We start from the raw sequence: 22735 nt of genomic DNA on the forward strand, positions 1-22735 counted from the left end.
GAGGTGGGGGACTCGAGTAGCATGGCTTGACTTAAGTCACCAGTTTGAGGACTTGAGACTTGCTTGACTAAAATTAATAAAAATACCCAACTAGACTTTGACTTGGTATTCATGACTTGAGACTTGACTTTGATTTGAGACATATGACTCAAAATGACTTTACTTTTTTAAGTTATTAAATATATGCATTTTCTCAAGATGTGTTAAAGCAAAATGATTGTGCCTGTTATGTTTCTGACACCACAGTCACTTAAAACACCTCAGTGTGTTCTGATTTTTAGGACACTGGCTGTTTAACAATGGAAATACTTAACCTCTTGCTCCCTGCCCACCGCACATATACTGCAGCACTCTGCCGCTGCTGGGCAAAGTGACGTATGCGTACGTCACTGGCTTAGCCTCCTGTGGGGGGCGAGCGTGCGCTCGTTCCCTGGGGAGCTAGCTCCGATGTCCGCCGGTCACTCGCGATCTCCCGCAGCAGAGGGAGAAAGACAGATGGCTGATGTAAACACAGCCGTCTGTCATTCTCCCTTAGATCATCACAGAGGCTATGCGATCCTGCTATATAGGATCGCATGTCTGTGATGATCCAACAAGCCACGCCCCCAGGGTCACACTTAACCCCTTGATCACCAATACAGTTAACCCCTTTCCTGCCAGTGTCATTACCGTTATAGTGCATATTGATAGCAGTGATTACTGTAGTAATGTCACTGGTACCCCCAAAAGTGTCAAATGTCAGTCCCGCAAAATAGATCGCAGCTCGCCGCCATTACTAGTTATAAAAAATAAAGAATAAAAATGACATAAATATTTCCCGTAGTTAGTAAACGCAATAACTTTTGCGCAAACCAATCAAAATACACTTATTGCAATTTTTTTACCACAAATATGCAGCAGAAAACAAATTGGCCTAAAATGTTAAACAATTTTCATTTTTATCAAATTTCATAAATAAAAAAATTTGAAAAATATTATTCAAAATTGTCGCTTTTTTTTTGTTTATAGCGCAAAAAATAAAATCGCACAGGTGATCAAATACCACCAAAAGAAAGCTGTTTGTGGGGGGGGGGGAAAGGACGTCAATTTTGTTTGGGTACAGCGTCGCACGACCGCGCAATTGTCCGTTAAGTCACGCAGTGCCGAATCGCAAAATAGGGCCTGGTCTTTGAGTAGCCAAATCTTCCGGGGCTGAAGTGGTTAACATGTTTTTAGTGACTGTGGTGTTGAAACCTGACTGGATGAAAGATTTTGAGCTGTTTGGGCATTCAAAGTTTCTTTAATATGCCAAAAAAAAAGCCCTAAGCAGTTTTGTTAATGTTGAAAATAAAAAAAAAAACCTTTCCTGACCACTGATTTTTAACTGATTTAAAGGTGAAAATTGCAGTATATCAGTATTTTGACTTGATTTGTGACTTGCCCAAAATAAATGAGTTGACTTGCTTGACTTCTAGCAGTGACTTGACTTGCTTGCTTTTCGCCACAGTAAATGGGGACTTGCTTGTGACTTGCACATGTGTGACTTATTCCCATGTCTGGAACATAGTACACAGAGAGATATACTCAGTCTTCTGGCAGGTGAGCGTTGGCCTTTTGTCAAACGGACCAGACCTACTTGCCTAAGGCCCCCTTATTCTATTCTGCTTCTCAGTTGCTGGCTTTACTGGTATGGCTGTTGACACGCGAGACCTAAAAGACCCAGGTACTTTAGATAGTCAGAAATTGCCCTGTCGAATCTTGGACACAGCTCAAGCCAGAATATTCATCCTTCAGAAAAAGACCCCTTCAGTCCAACATACTCAAGACATGGAACAAGCAGATGTAGTCCTTGGATCAACCAGTGCTTCTGTCCAGTCAAGCAAATATCTCCCAGGCATGGTGGATCTCCAGGCATGCCCTGGAATTAGGAAACTCTAGGAAAACTTGGAATGTGGTAATGACAGATGCGAGTCTTGCAGGCTAGGAGAAAGTTTACAACTCCCGACTGTTCAGGGGACATTGTTCCCATTAAAGTCAAAACTTACCATCAACATCCTGGAACTGATAGCCATCAAACTGTCTACAAAACTGGACCTTCCTTCTACGAGCATGCCTAGTCAGTGTACGATTGGACAATGCCATAGCAGTGGCCTATATGAATCAAGTGGGAACCTGATGCCTTTCAAGACACGAGTCTACTCATAGGTAGAATCTTACATTCTAGCTCTCTCAGCCGTCCACATTCCAGAAGTGGGCAATTGGCAGGTGGGTGAAATTGTTGATGCCTAGACCGGAGACAGTGGTCTCTGCACCCTAAGATCTTTCAAAATCCATGTCAAAGGTGGGGGAAACATCCTGCCTTCCAGATTTAAACAACAAGCCAAACAAACCTTGTAGCTAAGATCAGGCATCCTCTAGTTTTTGTAGTAGATGTTTTGTTGATCTTTGAGTTCAATTCCAGCTGGTTTAGGTGGTGTTTCTGATAAAGATTCTCCCTTGATTTGCTGAACATGCTGGAAGAGCATAGAGGTGTTGGTAATTCTCATTGCTTAAATTGGCCCTGAAGAACATGGTACACAAACTTCTGGCAGACAAATTTTAGCCTCTTAGTCTCTGGCTTTTAACAGCATGGCTTCTGACTCCATCATTGCCTCTTTAATTGGAGCAAGGAAATCCGACTTAACCAAGACTTACCATTGCACGTGAGGGGGCCTTTGCATAATGCAAGACCCTAGGGAGTACATTGTAACTCTTATTTTAGCCTTTCTTCAGTCTGGTCTTGACCAATATCTAGCCCTGAGTATCTTCAAGGGACAGAATCCATCCTTATCCATGCTGTACCCATTCTTTTCCAAAAACTCATTGCCTCACAGTCCCCCCTATCAAACCTTTTCTGCAGGGAGCTGCTTATATCATTCCCTCGATTCAACCACCTGTCCCCTTGGGATCTCTACCTAGTGCTCTCTGCTCTTCTGATACCCTACCTTTTGAACAGATTAGTAAACCTCACCTGTTTAAGGTTGACTTCTTGGTCGCTGTCACATCTGTCGGAGCCGCTAACAAACAGGTTGGTCCTGCTTGTGGGCCCTCGTAAAGGACAGCCTGTCTTCTTTGCTCCACCTTTGCCAGGTTACATGTTTTTCCAGGTTCTGCCAGGTGGGCATTCAGGGCATTTCAAACTGCTGTTTGAGTAATTTTTAGGGTTCTTTAAACCCATGTGGGCCTGTTAGTATTGTTGTCCGCCCCTCATTTTGTATTTGTTGGATTCTTCCTGTGGACAATAAAGTCCTGTACTGTATGATTAAGATGATGGGGAAATTGGATTTGCCTGTAAATTTATCATCTTGGAGTACAGGACACAGGTACCTCCCCTTTTTCTTGAGCACGCTTTATTGCTTGATGTAGAAAAACAAAAAAAAAAAACTGGGGTTTTGGAGTGGGCATGGCTATAAGGGTACGCTGTAGGGGCAGACCTAGAAAATGTTTTTTTTTTGCCAATGTCCAATCACCTGAAGGTAGGAGTATATAATCCATGGTCTTTGAATACTAGTCCTGAGCTGTATTCCAAGATAAGGTGTTTAATTATGCAGTATGCCTAGGTACTTACATGTGCTACTATGTTTAAAGTGTTTGCAAAGCGAAAACCTTTTAGTTTGTTTTAGGAATTCCCATCTTAGACATTTGCCACCATTGTAATATTTCCCTAGTGGGGATACAGCAATAAAAACTAACCCTGCTGTATCCAAAACAAAAAAAAAAAAATGTTGCTTAGTAATATAACGTCTGAACCTCTTGTTGCAGGTATCTTGTTACTTTTAGCCCTCTTATGGACACTAAGGATGACCCACAGGCAATCATTATCTGGGACACTCTAACTGGACAGAAAAGGAGAGGATTCCATTGCGAAAGTTCAGCTCACTGGCCTATCTTTAAGTATGTGATCTTAAATGCTTGGTTTTTTTTTTTTTTTTTGGGGTACAGTAGTAAGTATCTGCTATTCTCTTCTTAGGTGGAGTCATGATGGCAAATTCTTTGCCCGAATGACACTAGATACGCTCAGTATTTATGAAACGCCTGTAAGTATATAGCTTTTTGTTTTCCTTACAATTACCAGTTAAAGTAGTGCAATGTCGAATAGCAAAATCCCTCCCCTTGGACAGCCTTGTTTGGAGTTGGGACTAGTCTCGCAGGAGTGTTATTACAGCCAGCCAGCCACCCACATCCGCAGCCCTGTGCCAGCCAGCCACCCACAGGCCCTGTGCCAGCCAGCCGCCCACCGTAGGGTGTCAGCCAGCCACTAAGCATTAAACAATTAAAACAAAAATGAACATGTGCAGTACCAGATTTGTGTCAAAAATTGTCTTTAATTTTTCAAAACTTTAAATGTACAAAATATGGGCCGATACGGTGTGACCATAATATCGGTATCGGCCCTGAAAAAAACATATCCGTCTATCCCTACAAAATATGGCCTGGTCATGAAGGAGATAAAATCTTCTTGCGCTCAAATGATCAAAAGTAACAACTACAGAAACAATGCAAATATAACAAGGAATGCGTTGTGCTTTTAGTGCCGGTTCACATTTCTGTGATCAGAGATCGCATGTAATTCAAAGGGCACTGCTCCTACAATTACATGCGATCTCTGTGCGGTGCAAATTCAGCCATGCAGTTTGTATGGCTGAATTTGCACCGCAATTGCACCCAACTCGGCACAGGACCCTTTTTTTTGGTCCACAGCAGAATCGGATCGCATGGTGGTTCACACTAGTGCGATCCGATTCTGTGCGAACTTTCAGATCGCACTGCGATATGCCATCTGATCTGGGGGTGTCGTTAACTTTTAGTTGACACCCCAGCGTATCGCATATGGCAGTGTGAACTGCCAGGGGTGCGGATGCGATGCGGGAACACGCTGTATATTCGCAGTGTTCCTGCATCGCAGAAATGTGAACTGGCACTTAAGCACCACAGGTTTATAAGTGCCCAGTTTTAGTTTTTGTATTAAATCTACTACACACAGGCAGGTTCTCAATAATGCTTTACACTGAGTAAATTGATGATTATCTGTGATTAGAATAATTGTTAGATTCGACTATACTGAATGTACTGGATAATAGTGGTAGGTAGTTTTTACAGTATTTAATGAACCTTCTCTTTTAACCTGGGAAAGCTTCCAACTTTAATAAAATGTTACAATTGGCTGCAAATTTGTTGAAGGGCTTAGTGCCAAATCATTACACAGAAGTTTATATTTAAACAAGCCACACTGCATTTGGAAATGATGGCAAAAATAAAACACAGAGTAAAGAATGTAATTCAGGAATACAAGCAATGTAGATTCAAACAAGTCAACATTTGCTTATAAGGGAGCAGCTAAGCAGTTCTATTAGCAATGAATAGTCATGGAGGTCCCTGTTTTTGGACTCGCAAAAGCTTTGAAATGCATTTCTAGCAGGTTTATTGGTAGCAGCGTGACATGATTTACAATTGTTTATCTGTTTTCTCATGCAGTCCATGGGCTTGCTGGATAAAAAGAGTTTGAAGATTACTGGAATAAAGTAAGCTTATTCATTGTTGGTGACATGGGTTATCAGCCAGCCTTTACTTTCTGTAAGTCCTAATGGTGCATTGTCTTTCAACAGAGATTTCTCCTGGTCTCCCGGCGGTAATATCATAGCGTTCTGGGTTCCAGAAGACAAAGATATTCCTGCTAGAGTGACCCTAATGCAGCTTCCATCCAGGCAAGAGATCAGAGTCAGAAACCTTTTCAATGTGGTTGACTGCAAGCTTCACTGGCAGAAGAATGGGGATTACCTCTGTGTGAAGGTGGATAGGACACCAAAGGGAACTCAGGTAGGTACCAGTTATTTTATGTGGCCCAAACTATTTATTGTATAGTGTGTGCATGATCAAATCTTATGATAGTCAGGAAAATAGTTTGATTCCTTTCTTTATCTCTAGAACATGTTTGAAGCACAGTAGTCTTAATAAAGTAATATGCATTATGCATGTTTCACTTCCATCCCAAAATCTGAAAAGAGGTTTATTCTTCCTTTAGTGGAAAGTAGTATTTGGGAAAATCATTGTTCCCTTTTACCCCAAGGCCAACTGGAATCCAGAAATGCTGGTGTACACCACATACAGTATACAGCATAATAGTATAGAGGCAATTTCTTCCAAACTGCATACAACTGTGCATGGTTTGTTGACCACCATTGGTCTAAACTGAGGAAATGGATATATTGACTTCTAGGGAGTCGGGATTGTGAACCTTTCTGATTATATTTAATAGTGCACGTATTAAAGTGATTGTAAAGGCAGAAGTTTTTTTTTTTTTTTTTTTTTTTTTTATCCAAATCATTCTATGCATTAGGATAAAAAAAAAACCTATGTGCAGCAGCCCCCCTTTTACTTAACTGAGCCCATCTCAATCCTGGGTCCTGACTGGCTGGAATGATCAAAGTCTGAGCTAATTAGGAGAGAGGGTGGGGTCGGGCCGTGTCACAGCGCTGTGTCTGAAAGGATACAAGAAGCTGTGGCTCAGCTCGGGTGCCCCCATAACAAGCCGCTTGCTGTAAGGGGCACTCAGCAAGAGGAAGGGGCCAGGAGCGCTGGTGAGGAACCTAGGAAGAGGTAGGGGATGGGGTAGGGGATGATAGGGGCTGCTCTGTCCAAAACCAGCAGAGAGCAGGTAAGAAATTTCTGTTTAATATACCATTGAAAGTGTTTTGTTTTCTGTTTTAAGGCCTAAAATTATTTATGGATCCTGCCAGAAATCTTTTGAGCAGATAGCTTCATGTGCTACCTTTTTATCAGTTAGTAGTATTCCTATCACTTTGGACTACAATACACCCTTCTACCTATGTTAGAGGTAAAAGGTCGAGGTTTTCTTTAGTCATGCCTAGGGTGACCACACAGTTTTTCCATAGATGCAATATGAGTGCAAGTGGTTTCACCCTGATACAAGAAGTATTTTTGGCAGGATCACTCAGTGAACATGAAGGGGGGGGGGGGACGAATGCAGTGGTATCTAGTAAACTGCAATATTACATTTTTGTTCTTGGGTTTAGTTACTTTATTACCCTGTCCCTTTTGTTAGACATGTTTTTCATATAATAGTTCTGAATGTATTATAGTTATATTGTTTTTTTGTCTTGCTGCCTGCAGGGTGTGGTGACCAATTTTGAGATATTCAGAATGAGAGAGAAACAAGTCCCAGTAGATGTGGTTGAAATGAAAGGTAAATTGTATTTATTTTCTTGTAATCTTTATTGCACTAGAATATTTTTTTTTGTTTTAAGAAAAAACACTTGCAGGGAGGTCATGGCATGTCTTCAGTTAGAAGCAGTAAAAACAGGCAATTGATCTGCTTTACCACCCACCTAAACTGCAATCGTGACCAGAGGTGGTATTGTATATTGCTGCGGCTGCAGTGCTTTTCATTTTTAAAACTGGGTCTTGACACAAGCCAAACACTTGACTCTTGGTTTATGTTGTTTCAATAGAAAATTCCTGTTTAATAAAAAAAAGCCTTTCAGAAGGAGGCCATATTGCCTCCTGAATACTTGGCAGCCACTGCTCCACCATCCTCTGAAATGCAATCCACTGCAGATCACGTTTTAGAGGAGATGTAGAGGCTGCTGCTCTTGTAAACCATCCCTTAAAGTGGTTGTAAACCTCAGCCATGGAATCTGAGCAATCTGTAGTGTTTACTTATCTCTCCGCAAAGCTCCAAATCCTAGTACACACGGGCTGGATGTCAGGCAGCATCAGCCGGTTCAATAGAAACTGGATGGCATTGGGCCCGTGTGTACTGTGGCCAGTCTGTCCCCCTGTCAATAACACGATAGCACATCAGGGGAGATCGCTGTGCCAACATCACATAGCGGTTTCGACCTAGGTTTTTTTTTTTTTTTTCCCGCTTAGCCCGCTGGGTTGCATGAAAAAAAAAAAAAAAAACTAGCAGTGTGTACCCCCCCCCCCCCCCCCCCCCCCCCCGGTGCTTCCTTACTCTGTTATCAGCATGAGTCACTTCTGACAACTTTTCCTGGCACATGAGAGAATAATTGTGTAGGGAGGGGGCTCAGCTCACAGCTTGTCTATTCACAACACAGTTCTTCTGCTATGTGAAGGGGGGGTATGTTCCAATCAGCTCTCACATTGTCTCTGCAGCTTCTCCGCCTTCTCCTCTGTGCTTCTGACAGTTGAAAAAAGATTTTCACACGATTCTGCCCTTTTGAAGGAGTGTAGAGAGAAAACTGCAGATAAACAAGTAAAACCTATGTAGGAGGACTTAAATCATCTGAGACTTTTTACTTCATTGGGTATATGTAGGGGTTTACAACCACTTAAAGAGAAAAAAAAAATCTTGGAGTATAACCTGGTTGTGAGAAAATGACTGGGCAGGCTCATACTTTTGCATATAGTATATCGTCAATGTGGATTACTAGACTTTGGACTGCGTAGGTTTTTTTTCTATGCAGAATTTACTGTATGTACATGTAAAACTAACTGATTACATCCACCTGTGTAAAAAAAAAAAAAAAAAAAAAAAAAAAAACCTAGTTGGGTGCCTTTTTTAATAGCCACCTATAAGTCCTGTAGCAGGCCTGGTCAACACATAATGTAAACATGCAGCTGCTGAAATTCTGCTAGAGCTGCTTGACTGGGAGCTGATGTAATGGGCCAGGGTGTGCCCATGTGTTGCTAAGCAGGTAAGATCACTGAATGCATATCCCTGTGACTGAGGGGCCTTCACCATCACCATTAATGAGACAGGCCCCATCGTATGAGCTGGAAGGCCTAACCAGCCCATATACTGCACACATCGGCAAGAGAAAAACCAACGCTGAAATTCTGCTAAAGCTGCTTAACTGACAGCTAATGCATTCTGAAACACAGCCTTCCCTATCATCATTTCTATCCGCATTATAGTAGTGGTCTGCCTGCAAGCTGGCACACTTAAGGCACAGCATTTTCTTCCAGCCTCGCCTAGGGTTAGAAACCGCTCTGGTGGGGTAATGCAGGAAAACCCTCACATTGGTTTTTCTCTTTCGTTCATTGACACACCGCTCCTAATCTACTTAATTATTGGGTTATACTGCCCTCTACAGGAGTAGGTTACAAGGTAGAAAAAGTCTGGCTACGCCTATGGGCAGTCCCAGGGAGTATACTCCCTCTCTGCTATAGGTACTCAGTTTTTTTTTTTTCTACCTAGTCAGGAGTGAGGACCTATTAAATTTGTTATTGCATACTCATGCTTTATTCATATTTTTTGGCATCCACCTCATTTAAAGTCCCACGGGGCGCTCTTTTTTTTGTTTTTTGTTTTTAGTTCCTTGCTGGGATCTCTGGCAATGTTTTCTTTTAGATAGAAATTTTTCTCCTGGTTTTTCTCTGTGAGATCTACAATCAACTGCCGGACCGGGCGATGGGCTGGATAATCTAGAGCCAGTGATCACCACAGTCTGGGCAGTGCACTTTTCTTTCGCAGGCTACTAAAGGCAAGGACCCTCGTTGGCCCTTCTTGGCTCATACATTTTTTTTGGTTTTTTTTTTCATCCCTCAGGGTCGACTGACAAGGGCTCGAGCCTTTCAGGGCCTCCTCTGGATGATCAAAACAAACCAGGTCTAGCTAGTCAAGAGCGGTCTTCTCCTTCAGACCTCCGGACAAGGCTCCTTCAGAATTAGGGTGCGCCCTCACCCGTATCTGGTCCCGCTTCAAGATTGAGTTTCGCACTTCTACCTCCAAGGTTCTTTCCGTCCAACTTGCGCCTGTCCCCGGACCGCTTACAGGGTCTGTTTGGGGCTGGTACAAGACCTGTTACTTCAAGGGGTGATTGTCCCGGTTCTGACTTTGGAACCTTTTCAGGGTTTTTACTCAAACCTGTTTACAGGAGAGAAAGATTATCAGTTTGTGGCATTATCCTTTTGGTCTTGCCTCTCCTCCTTGGGTCTTCACAAAAGTGTTAGCCCCGGAGCTGGTGTTTTTACGCCAACGGGGGATCACGGTACTGGGCTATTTGAACGACCTTCTTCTGCGAGCGGAGTCTCCTACTTCTCTGGTGGACAACCTGGAAATCACCACATGAACTCTAAAGGGGGTTCGCCTGGATTCTGAATTTTCAGAAGTCTGCTCTGGTTTCGTCCACAAAGCTGGACTATCTGGGTCTGACTCTGGACTCGGCCTTAGCCAGAGTGCTCTTTCCTCTGGACAATATCCAGAAATTGCAGGCTGCAATTCCTCTTTTGCTGTCCAGCAGATGGTCATCCCTCAGGACTTGCAGGAGGGTGCTGGGCCTGATGGTGTCTACCTTCAAGGTGGTTCTGTTTGCACAGTTCCATACGAGGTCCCTGCAGGGAGATTCTGGCCAAATGGGACAAGACTCCGCAGTCTCTGGACAATTGGATCTGGCTAAGCCGGGGAATGAAAGAGACCCTGATATGGTGGCTTCGTTTTCGGGCGCTTCAGCTGGGCAAATCCTTCTGTACCTTATTGGACCGTGTTCACCACGAATGCCAGCCTGTCCAGCTGTGGAGGCATCCTCGGTAAAAATTCTGCTCAGAGGCTCTGGACACTGGAAGAGTCCAGACTACCAATCAGTCTTGGAACTCCGAGCGATCAGACTGTGCCTGGACCATAGGACGGATCGTCTTCAGGGATGTCCAGTGCGCATTAATTTGAACAATGCCACGGCCGTGGCTTACGTCAATCACCAGGGGGGCACGAGAAGTGTCCTGGCGGCTCTCCGGGTAGCCGGCATTCTAAGGTGGTCAGAACGGTCTGTTCCAGCCCTCTCCCCCGTACACATTCCCTGGATGGAAAACTGGCAGGCGGATTACCTCAGTCGGCAGGCGCTGGACCAAGGGGAGTGGTCCCTTCATCCAGAGGTTTCATCAGTTGTGTCTCTGTTGGGGTATCCCGAGGTGGATCTGTTGGCGTCTCGCCTCAACAGAAAGGTGCAGAAGTTTGTGGCTCGGTCACGGGATCCTCTGGTGGACGCCACAGACGTTTTGGTGGCCCCGTGGAGTCAGTATCATCTGATTTACTCCTTCCCTCTTCTCCCGCTTCTGCCAAGAATTCTACACTGGATCGAGGTAGAAGGGATTCCGGTCATTCTTGGTGGCTCTGGACTGGCCTCACCGGGCTTGGTACACCGATCTGGTGCGGCTGGTTGCCGATGTTCCTTGGAAACTTCCCCCTCAGGGAGGATCTGCTGTCCCAAGGGCCAATCTTCCATCCTGCTTTGCAGTCGCTGGCTTTGACGGCTTGGCTGTTAAAACACCAGGTGCTGATGGATAGAGGTTTGTCTGAATCAGTGATTCCAATGCTGTTAAAAGCTAGGACATATACGGCTAGGAAGATCTACCATCACGTGGAAGTCGTACATTGTGTGATGTGAGTCTCTTGGTGTTCATCCTCGCTTTTTCTTGTTTGCACAGATCTTGACCTTCCTTCAACAGGGTCGGGGGGGGGGGGGATTTGATCATAAATTGGCCTTGATTACTATCAAGGGTCAGATGTCGGCATTAGTCTTTCAACAGGCTTTGGCCACATACTCCCTGGTGTGTACCTTTCTTCAGGGATTTAGGCACTTGGTCCCTCCAGTGTGGTCTCTGTTGCCGCCTTGGGACCTCAATGTAGTGCTCTGTCCTCCAGAAGCCTCCTTTTGAGAATCTTCGGGAGATTCCTCTGCTTGTGCTGTCCCAGAAGCTGGCCGCCTTGGTCGCTATCACCTCTGCGCGCAGGGTGTCGGAATTGGTGGCGTTATCCTGTCCTTCACCTTCCTTGGGGGTTCAGAGATAAGGTAGTTCTTCGTCCCTGTCCGTCGTTCCTTCCAAAGCTTGTCTCTGATTTTCATTCGAATGAAGACTTTGTGTTGCCTTCCCTGTGTCTCAGGCCAAAACATCCCAAGGAAATTGCTTTGCATGACTTGGATGTGGTCCGGGCAATTGGGGTGTACCTGGCAGCTATGGAGTCATTTAGGAAATCAGACTCGCTATTTGTGCTTACGGATGGGCCTCAGAAAGGGCTGTCTGCTTCCTCTGCAACCATTTCCAGATGGATCAGACAGACGGTGATTCAGGCTTATTCCATCAAGGGTCAGGTTCCTCCTTTCCCTGTCAAGGCGCACTGTACTCGGGCGCTCAGTACCTTCTGGGCCTTCTGTCAGGCGTCAGTGGCACAAGGCGCCCACCTGCTCGACGGTGCACACTTTCACAAAGTACTATAAAGTGGATGTGTTGGCATTTGGCTGCAAGGTTTTGCAGACTGTTGTTTAGAGGACCTGGTCCTCTTTGAGGGTGTATTGTTTTTTTCCAGTTTTGGTTGAGCTCCTGTTTACCCGATTTGGTATAGTTATCTATGGGAATTTCTTTTTTGCTGTTCCCACCCTATGTTTAACACTGCTTTGGGACGTCCCAATGGATAAGATCAGGAGCTGTGTCTGTCAATGAACGAAAGAGAAAATTGAATTTTTGACTTGCCGTAAATTCCATTTCTCTGATGTTCATTGACGGACACAGCACCCACCCCTCTGGAGTTGTAATTCTTCTGACACGGCTTGTAACAAAGTTGAGTACCTATAGCAGTGAGAGGGAGTATACCCCCTGGGACTGCCCATAGGGGTAGCCAGACGTTTTTTCTGCCTAGTGTCCTACTCCTGTAGGGGGCAGTATAACCCAATGGTTAAGAAGATCAGGAGCTGTGTCCATCAATGAACACAATGATTTTATGGCAAGTCAAAAATCCCATTTTCTCTGGAATTCCACATTTCAGCTGTGCTGCCCAAAATGTAGGTGGGAGTTGAAGTGTAGGTAGAGAGACAGATGAGTGAGCACTTCTAGCGCACACATCTTTAGCCATCCCTCTCCATTATGAGGCCTTCTTTTAGGGAGAGTGTAATATATGCATTGGAACTTGTTAGTTACGTGCCTTGTGAACTGTATACATTGACCTAGGTAGGAATGGCTTCTAACTAGGTGCCAGCTTTTCTGTTGTTTATGCATGCCCAGACTTTAGGCAAAGCTCTTAAACCAAGATTCGTTGCTGGGAAAAGTATAAATGTAATTTTGTCATTGTTTTTTTTTTTTTTTTTTTTTGTTTTCCTGTAGATGGCATCATTGCTTTTGCCTGGGAACCCAATGGTAGTAAGTTTGCCGTGCTCCATGGAGAAGTCCCTCGGATATCAGTATCTTTCTACCATGTCAAGAACAATGGCAAGATTGAGCTTATAAGTAAGTCTGGATTTGTCCTCACCTCAATCTTTAGGTGGTGTTAAATAGGCAGCTGTACATAGCAACGCTTTTTGTGATCTATTTTGACATGGTTTTATATCTGGTTTTTAGAGATGTATGACAAACAACAAGCAAACACAATCTTCTGGAGTCCACAGGGACAGTTCTTGGTCTTGGCAGGATTGAGAAGGTATGTATTAGATCTCCTCTTCTCTGCTTTGCTTTACTCCCTTCCTCTCCAAAGTAATTTACTGCAGCTGTTTTATTGGTTCATCTTAGATTTATAGTACCAAAATGACAACAGCTTGAGTAAATCTAATCCTGTAACTCCTTAACTTTCAGCATGAATGGTGCCCTGGCCTTTGTTGACACCTCAGACTGCACCATCATGAATATTGCAGAGCATTATACAGCCTCTGATGTCGAATGGGATCCAACAGGCCGTTACGTTGTCACATCTGTGTCCTGGTGGAGCCATAAAGTAAGAACTAATTTTGTTTTAAAGTGACAGTCAACTCCGCTATCAAAATTTGATTATCCACTTGCCGACCAGCCGCTGTAATTTTACTGCGGCAGCTCGGCTCTCTGACAAGAAGGGACGTACCTGTATGTCATTTTGTGTAATAGCCAATGGGGGGGGCGCGCGCTGATTGGCCTGTAGGGGAGCCAATCAGCGGGTCCGGCGGACGCGATATCTGCCGACTTCCCGCGATCGCTCTCCGTAGAGACAGAGATACAACAGCGGTATGCCAATGTAAACAAGGCAGATTGCAGTTATGCCAGAGATTAACACAGGGATCCTGTGTTCCTGCTATTTAGGAACACAGATCTCTATATTCATATAGTAAGTACATTCCCCTCACAGTTAGAAAGCATCCCCTAGGCCAGGGGTCTTCAAACTATGGTCCTTCAGTTGTTCAGGAACTACAATTCCTATCTTGCCTAGTCATGTCTGGGCATGTCAGTTTTACAATGCCTCATAGGATGTGTCGTTCCGCAACAGCTGGAGGGCCGTAGTTTGAGGATCCCTGCCCTAGGCACACATTTAATACTTTGATCGCCCCTGGTGTTGACCCCTTCCCTGACAGTGTCATTATTACAGTGCAGTGCATATTTTTAGCACTGATTTCTGTAGTAATGTCACTGGTCCCCTCTAGTGTCAGGTGTCCAATCTGTCTGCCGCAGTATCGCAGTCCCGCTTAAATCGCTGATTGCCGCCATTACTAGTAAAAAATAAAATAAATAAAAATGACATCAATCTATCCCCTAGTTATCTTGCGCAAGAAGTATATATCCATACTATTATTGGGATATTTTTTACCAAAAATGTGTCGCAGAATGGATATTGGCCTAAATTGATAAATTTAATATTTTTTCAGAATTGCCGCTCCTTTTTTATGTTTATAGCGGAAAAAAATAAACTGTAGAGGTGATCGAATACCACCAAAAGAAAGCTCTATTTGTGTGGGGGAAAAAAAGAACATCCATTTTATTTTGTGTACAGCGTCGCACGACCGCGCAATTCTCAGTTAAAGTAACGCAGTGCTGTATCACAAAAATGGCCTGGTCATTAATGGGGTAAAACCTTCCTGTCCAGAAGTGGTTAAATGGTCCCCCTGCAGTGGTATTGTGCTAGGAATCTTTGCAAACTAGCACATTATGGCAGACTTACCTGTCCAGTGGAGCCCTCCAGCAGTGTGCTGTCTCTGCTCCAGTTGCTTCTTTCTACCCCATCTTCTTTCCCGGTTTGTGTTGTCCAGCCATTTGAATGGCCTGGCCGCGATGATATCACTGCCTTGCGTGCACGCAGGAGTCACAATCGCGGCACTACCCTTACTGCCTTGATGGCGCACACAGTGTGTACTGAATGCACAGTGACATAACTGGCTCTTGCCTATATGAATGTTTTCTAAACCTCGTAAGTTCAGGAGATATTCACTGTACCTACAGGTAAGCGGTTGTATTTTTGTGTGAATAAGGTGACAAAAGTTTTAGAAAGCATTGGGTCTGCATACGCAACAAGACATCCTTTCCAAAGCTAGTTATCACTGATATGTCATTTTTATTTTAAGTTTGAAATATTTATTGCTTTTATGACACACTGTGTTCTGGAAGCAAATATTTGGATCACACGTTTTTTAATTTAGTTTAATGATGCTGTAAAAGTAAGGGGTATAGACAACTATATATTTGAAGGCTTTTGTACATCGGTGTTCAGGGCTGTTTCACACTAGGTGCGGTGACTGATGTTTTTCCAGATCAACGGCACCGTTTGTTTTCTTTGTGCCTTGTTCACACTGCAACAGAGCCCCCTAAGTCCTGAGCAGTGAAAGGCATACTGTGTATGCATATTCACACAAAGGACCAAAGTTCACCTGTAGGCGCTGCATCTTATGCCTTTCTCTGCGCTGAGGCTGTACAGATCGGTAAACACATTTTAAACAAGGCCTTAGTCCTGTACTCCTCTTTTTCATACCTTGCCATGGCAGAGTTTGATGGATGGGTTGTAAGAGAAATAGATTAGACCTGCACAAATGCTCTTGTCAGATAGCCAAAGCAAGAAAGCAAAAGATTTACTAGTGTTGCCATCTAGAATTAGCCCTATTAGCACAGGGTAACCTCCAGGTTTACTAAGTGAACTGATCAACCTTCTAAAATTCTAATGTTTCCTAATTAAATATTAATATTTTAAAGCCAAGCATACTGTATAAGATACTATTACTTGTTATAGTAAAATGTGTACATTTGTGTCTCAGCTAACAGGAAAAATCGTGTTTTTATGTTGTAAAGGTCATATTTGAATAAGAGATTCTCTTCTTTTGTATTGTAGGTGGATAATGCATATTGGTTGTGGACATTCCAAGGTCGTCTTCTTCAGAAGAACAACAAAGATAGATTCTGTCAGCTTTTGTGGAGACCAAGACCCCCGACTCTGCTGACTGCAGATCAGATCAAGGTACATAGTGTGGCGTGTACCATTATGTATGCATTGTGCAGTGTATGTGGTAGGCCTTGGCTTTTAAAAAGCTTTCTCCTTTTGAGAACACCACTGATTTCTTTATTCTGCATATTGTTTCTTTAGCTGCTTGCTACCTTTGACTGCAAAGGGAGCTAAAAGCTGAACACGTAGATTTCCAGTTTGTAGATTTTGCCAGACCATGGCAACATTATCTGAATTCGTCATGCGTATACTCTGAAACCTTTTACTATCTAATGTTAAGGGGTAAGGAGGTAAACTGATATGGTAGACCAAAGCATTTTGATGCCATATGAGAAAGAAAAGGTAAGGCGTTATGACCATGTAGCTGTCCTATTATGTATATGATTTATACTTGAGGCAAAAATACACCATTATATATTATTAATAGAATTGGAGTGACAGGCATGGAAATGGTTGAAATATCTGTACTTGAACTAAAGTTAAAGAAATAACTTTTTTTAAATGAGTGATGTATAATGTATTTTTAATGTGACTATTTTTTTTTTCTATAGCTAATCAAGAAAGATTTGAAGAAGTACTCAAAAATATTTGAACAGAAAGATCGATTGAGTCAATCTAAGGCTTCAAAGGTAAAACCATATTGCAAATGGATCCTAAACTCTTTAATTCCTACTGGACAGTGAAGGTGCAACTTTTCCTAATGTCAAATGGGTACTGCATATTGCCACCAATAGGCACCTCATTTCTTTAAATCTTATTAGCCTGATGGGGCATTGAAATGTCATAAATTCATTATTAGAACCAGTTTTAGCATTTAGGGCTAAAATGTTCTTTTAAAATGCTTTCAAATAGCAAGCAGCGCAAAAGTCCTGAGAGTGTGGGAAAGTACAGTTGAATTTCAGTGACATGTTCAAATCACAACATGTTGACGCTCGGTCCCAGACCACTATTGGGTTTTATACCAAAATGTCTTGTTGGAAGAATGCAGTAAGTAAGCCACTCTTGCGTTGAAGTTTCATGGAAAACCATTCTTTCAGTAAGGCTGGCCATAGACCGTTCTAATTCCTGCTGAACCGGCCGAGATTCGAACCATGTATGGAAAGGCTGAATGTACCAAATTTGTCAATCAACGTTGGTACAACCAGCCTGCCTGATTTACTTTACTGCTACAGCTGCTAGCAATGATCTTCTCCCGGTGGGGAAATGGCTACCTCTAGTAGGGTGGACCTGTATAGTATCCCAGCTATCCGATAATGAAGGTAGATTTATATTTTCTCTGCACAGAAATCCATGCGTAGGAACATTATTCTACATGTAGCACTGTCCCTGTAGGGCTTGCTGTGTGATGATTTATTGGTTCTTCTCGGATTACCTACAGACAGTCATTATGGGATTTGGTTTTTGGTAATTATTGTGTAACTTGGATGGGAATAGTGGGATACTCCAATTTGAACTATTCACAGAGAAGGAAAACTCTCACTTGGCCTCATCAGGTTATTTGTGGAAGCACACACACACACTGCTTTAACCATACTGCCACTTGTATGGAAGAATTCCTTCTGCTCTGACTAGCATCAGACTTGATGCAGCTACATTATCTTCAGTAAACATCCCCTTTACTGACATCTGTCCACTGACTCTTCTAGCAGAAAAAGGGTGGCCCTCTCAAGACAGGTCCTGTGACACAGATCCGTACTCACTGTAGGCAGAATCAGATCCTTTCCAGTGTCTTCCTTCCAGTCCGCTATGCAGGACATCTGGGTTTAGCTCCTCTCTGACTCTCGGGTCGACCACCTGAGGCCGCATGACTGCTTCTACAGAGGAGGGGCAGCCGCCTCCTCCCTATGGGACCCCGCTCTCCAGCTGAAAGACTCAGAGCACATGTGCCCTTGGCATTTATACAGCATCCCAGCATGTACCGAGGCTCTTTCCTCTGCCAATCACAAGGGCTGTACTAAATGCCTGTGCACTTATTTGTCAGGTTTCCTCCCACTGTCCAATATGCCTCCCTATTGGTTCAGTATGAAACACTTAAGACAAACTGAGCTGCACCATGAGCAGACCTCACTAATAGATCCTGCCATCTGGTAGGCAGAGAGCAACATAAATTTACCTGGCATTCTCTCTGGCAGGCAAACCCAAAAACTATACTCTCTTCTAGCACCTACCTAGGAGGGTGCAACATACAGATTGCAGATACCTAGCAGTTTACATTTGGAGCAACTGTTGTGCTTGTGAACAATTGGGTCGTTTGGTTTTGGTACCTATCTGAGAATAGTTTCATAGACCTGGTTTTGAAACTTTAATTTTGCATTTCAAAGGAACTGATTGAACGCAGAAGAACCATGATGGAAGAATACAGGCAATATCGTGAGCAGGCACAAAAGTTATACTTGGAGCAGAAAGAGGCCCGTCTGGAGCTCAGAGGAGGTTTGTATACAGTGCTATATCTCATAATACCATGCTACCAGACATGCGTGTTCTAATCTGGTTCCTTCTATTTCTTGCATTTGTTAGGTGTGGATACAGATGAGTTGGACAGCAATATTGATGACTGGGAGGAGGAGACCATTGAATTCTTTGTCACTGAAGAAATTATTTATTTGGAGGAGTAATCCATTAACATTACAGTAGGTTCTTCTTCCCCCAACACCCCCTCACCCTTGAATAAATGCTTTTGTTATTTGCACATGTAATAAACTTAGCGCAGGGGCTCTCAAGTTTTTTTGTTTTGTTTTTTTTTATGCAACTACACAGACACAAAAATTACTGTACTGAGCTTAAGAACATAAATATAAATGTCAGCAAAGCCCAACAAAGACACATAATTACACACACTTCACAATTTCTGTAAACTTAGTAAAGCCAAGAGAATATTTTATTTATTTATTTTTGACATGTAAAATTAGCAATGGGGTCTCTTCACCTCTCAGTTTTGTCTGTGAAATGCCCTCCAGCATGCTTGCATTTTAGTCCCCCATACAAATCGGTTTAATTTCTTCACAGGTGTTGAAATGGGTGGCAGTGCTGTGAGTGGAAATATTATTAGGTTTTTATCCAAAATACAAAGTCTGTGATATATATAATATTTGCGTTGTCTAAACCCCGGCTCGGATTGCGATAGTGTGTATGTTTTAAAAGCTAAAAAGTGATTTAACACTCATCCCAGATTTACACTTGGACAAAACCTGTCTGTTTCCCCCACAGTCAGTGTTGAACATCGCATACCTGATGATGTCATTGTAAGAAACACTAATATAGTGTAAACCGGGGCTTATTGTTTTCATGCGCTACATTTTATGACTCGCATGTGAATAGCACAGGAATCACACCGCGTTCCTGTGAAATTAAATATCATGCAGTGCGGTGCGATTGGAGCCCATTCATTTTACCCCTTGCCGACCGCGCTATAGCAGAATGACGGCTACAGCATAGTCGTCCAGTTCTCCGTGATTGCGCCCGCGGCGGGCTCTGTTTTTGCAGTGTCCTCCAGATTGAGGTAAAGTGCCGATCAGCGACTCTTTACCACGTGATCAGCTGTGTCCAATCACAGCTGATCATGATGTCATTAGAAGCTGGTTACCAGCTCTCTTCACTGCTCCTTCTCATGCTGTCAGCGCATGGAGGAGAGGATAAAAGAACCAATAATCGGCTTTTGCAAAAAGTGCTGCCAATCAGTGCCTCCTCATCAATGCCTATCAGTGCAGCCTCATTACCACACATCTGTGAACAAGGAAAATTACCTGTTTGCAAAATTTTATAACAAGCTATGAAAATTTTTTGTCTTTGTTTATTTAATAAAAAAACAGCAGTGATATAAATACCACCAAAAGAAAGCTCTATTTGCGTGGGGAAAAAATGGTAAAAAAATTTAGTTTGGGTACAGTATTGCATGACCACGCAGTGCGACAGCGCTGAAAGCTGGCCTGGTCAGGAAGGGGTTGAAAGAGCCCAGTAGGCAAGTGGTTAATAGACCACAATCGCATTGCATTGTACCAAAAAAGTGCAGACACCTTTTTTAGAGGTATATTGCATGGGTATTTTGTACACTGCGATCTGGTGCGGGCAAATCGCACTACTTTTGCGATCTTTTGGGGTTCATTAACTTTTTGACCCCCGCAGCAGATTGCAAGCTGTGATTGCGGGGCTGGAAACCCTCAGGGATCACTGCGTTTCCCACACTGCATATATGTGTGAACCGAGGCTTAAATGTGCGTAATGAATTATAGCAAGTTTCTCATTTGCACTTCTTTTCTTCTTTTTTTTTCTTCTTTTTTGGGGGGCTATGTTTAATTCACTATTTTTTGTACACGTTAAAAATATAATTTGATCCTGCAAAAATCTTGTCAGTTAAACTTCTCTTGTCTGCTGTTAGCGCTTAGCATTGTTCCCAGTCCCCTGACTACTGAACATCTCCCCTCCCCATGTTATGATGTTATGAAGATGAAAGGGGAGGTGTTCTCTAGACCTAACACTTTTTTTTCTATTCTGGGGTGAAAATGCTACAGATACACTACAATGTTTAATCGTCACCGTGGGAGAGAGAGGTTGTTATTGAAATATAGGGTATGCAAGTCTGGAAAAAAATGCAGTCACCACATGTCTTCAAAATAAATATAGATACTTTTTTTTTTTTCTTTTTGGTTTAGATAAGTCTATATACAATAATAACCCCCAGCAGTGGTGTCAGTACTTTTAACCTGTCCCACATTGGTGGTCAGTGGTAGTGAAATTTAACACCCTCCAATTCTTGTGTTCATGTCAGAGAACGTTAGTGGTAGTAATTTTTTTCCCCCACAGGTAAGCTTATACTAAAGCTTACATGTAGGTAAAATGAATATCTCCTTAAACGGATGGGTGGCCTGCCCCAGGTGCCACACACGGGGGTTGTCAGGCCGGCGCCTCCGGGCCGTCTTGCATGTCCATGTGAAAGCAGCTACAGTAGCTGCTCCTTCAGCCCGCACTGCTCACCCAGCCCTATTCGGTGCAGCAGTCATTGCCGGCCCGGGGGGGGGGGGTCATAAACTACCCAGCTACCCCATGACCATGAAGGGGAAGATGCTGCAAGGAATCCCATCGCCTGATGCCACCGCCAGACCGTAAAAGTGAGTGCCTGAGCAGCCTCCCTGTGTGCCTGGATAGGAGGAGCGGTGGGGGGCAGCTGCATGTAAAGGAATTGATCTTTCCATATTCCTCCTGCAGGAGGGAGAAGAGAATCAGGCATTCAGTGGCTGCAGGAGGATTATGGAAAGATCAATTCCTTTATATGCAGCTGCCCCCGCCGCTCCTTCCAATCCAAGAATTTTTCCAATGTACAATCTAATATCTATTTAGCCAACAATTTCTAGACAATTTTGTTTTTCAGAAGAAACCTGTTCATAAATCTTTCTCTTCATGCAGCATTGTCCTCCCTGGCATCAGCAATTGCTCTCTACAAAAATACACGACTCCAAGATTCTATCTTCGTCCTCCCGCGACCGTGAATGGGACATTACATCATTCCTTTCCGAAGTTGTGCCTTTAATCGTCTCCAGATCTTTTTAAAGAGCGCTACTTTTAAATTGAATACTCTGTACCACCACTGAATCCATCTAGCGAAGGAAACTGCTGCTGGTACTCCGAGTCACTTTGTCTCGCCATGACTCTGCTTCCTGATGCTCGATGCACATTGATTCAGCTTGCCAAGAGCCTTTTCTACTTCCCTACTGAGAGGACAGTCAACTGTACTTACTGGCGAAAGAGTTACAACCATATACTTCTACTTACTACATCATTTAGTGTGCTGATCCAGCACTACAGTGGACTGTACCCTCCTCCATTCAGATTGCGACTTTGCAGGATGAAAGATGGAATTTAAAGTAAACATATATTTAAAATATGTATGTGTGGTTTTGTCTTGCATTAATCTGTTTTCGTCAGCCGTAGGCAATATATGTGGTTGCATGGTAATGTGCTTTAATTCCATGCTGCCACGTGTATGCATGCAGCTGGTTCTACTGTTTTGCGCTGGATATGCGCTCACTTTGTACCCCCTGCACTGTTACTTTGCTGTCAGCGGCAACTCCCAGCCATGGCTTGTAATCAGGTGCCTGAAGAATTGGCTCTAGATCATGTGATTTCAATGACTGCTAAATCAGTTTACACATGATTGAGAAGCCCAGGTAACTCATTTGACGTTAAGCACCCCTTTATGTGCTGGCAGGAGGGAGATCACATGTCAGATGTACACCATGGCTTTCATTCATAGACCTTGTGTTCTCTGTGACCAATCCCATGGTATAAGGACCAAGCAAAGCGGACCTATAGGCTATGGCCTGTGGCATTTGGATACATTGCCACATGAATGGATGTTCCTAAAAATGATTGCTTATACAGTGATCATCACTGTAATAGGCAATCATAGTATTAAATAAAAAAAATACTGATCTCTTCCCCAGAGCAGTGCAGTGTCACTATGGTGACACTGCACTGCTCTGGTCACAGTATTTAAAACATATAATAGTAAAATGGAAACTAAAGTTATGAAAATTGAAAATTATATATATTTTTAACATACTGTCACTTGTCAGTGTTCCT

At 43.2% G+C, this 22735-nt stretch overlaps 1 protein-coding gene across 1 annotated transcript in view; it reads left to right on the forward strand.

Moving 5' to 3' along the window:
* The window catches only part of EIF3B (eukaryotic translation initiation factor 3 subunit B), a 39898-nt gene extending 17861 nt beyond the window's left edge, over positions 1-22037 (forward strand). Inside the window, exons 7-19 of the mRNA XM_082260274.1 lie at positions 3781-3912; positions 3989-4055; positions 5494-5540; positions 5625-5835; positions 7150-7222; positions 13096-13218; positions 13330-13408; positions 13561-13699; positions 16049-16174; positions 16711-16788; positions 18481-18589; positions 18677-18789; positions 21560-22037. Of these exons, the coding sequence (XP_082116400.1) occupies positions 3781-3912; positions 3989-4055; positions 5494-5540; positions 5625-5835; positions 7150-7222; positions 13096-13218; positions 13330-13408; positions 13561-13699; positions 16049-16174; positions 16711-16788; positions 18481-18589; positions 18677-18774 (1282 nt within the window). The 3' untranslated portion in view covers positions 18775-18789; positions 21560-22037. The remainder of the gene's footprint in view (positions 1-3780; positions 3913-3988; positions 4056-5493; positions 5541-5624; positions 5836-7149; positions 7223-13095; positions 13219-13329; positions 13409-13560; positions 13700-16048; positions 16175-16710; positions 16789-18480; positions 18590-18676; positions 18790-21559) is intronic.
* The last annotated feature ends 698 nt before the right edge of the window (positions 22038-22735 follow it).

This window comes from Pelophylax lessonae (assembly GCF_965119305.1).
Source record: "Pelophylax lessonae genome assembly, chromosome: 6".
NCBI classification, from domain to species: Eukaryota; Metazoa; Chordata; class Amphibia; order Anura; family Ranidae; genus Pelophylax; species Pelophylax lessonae.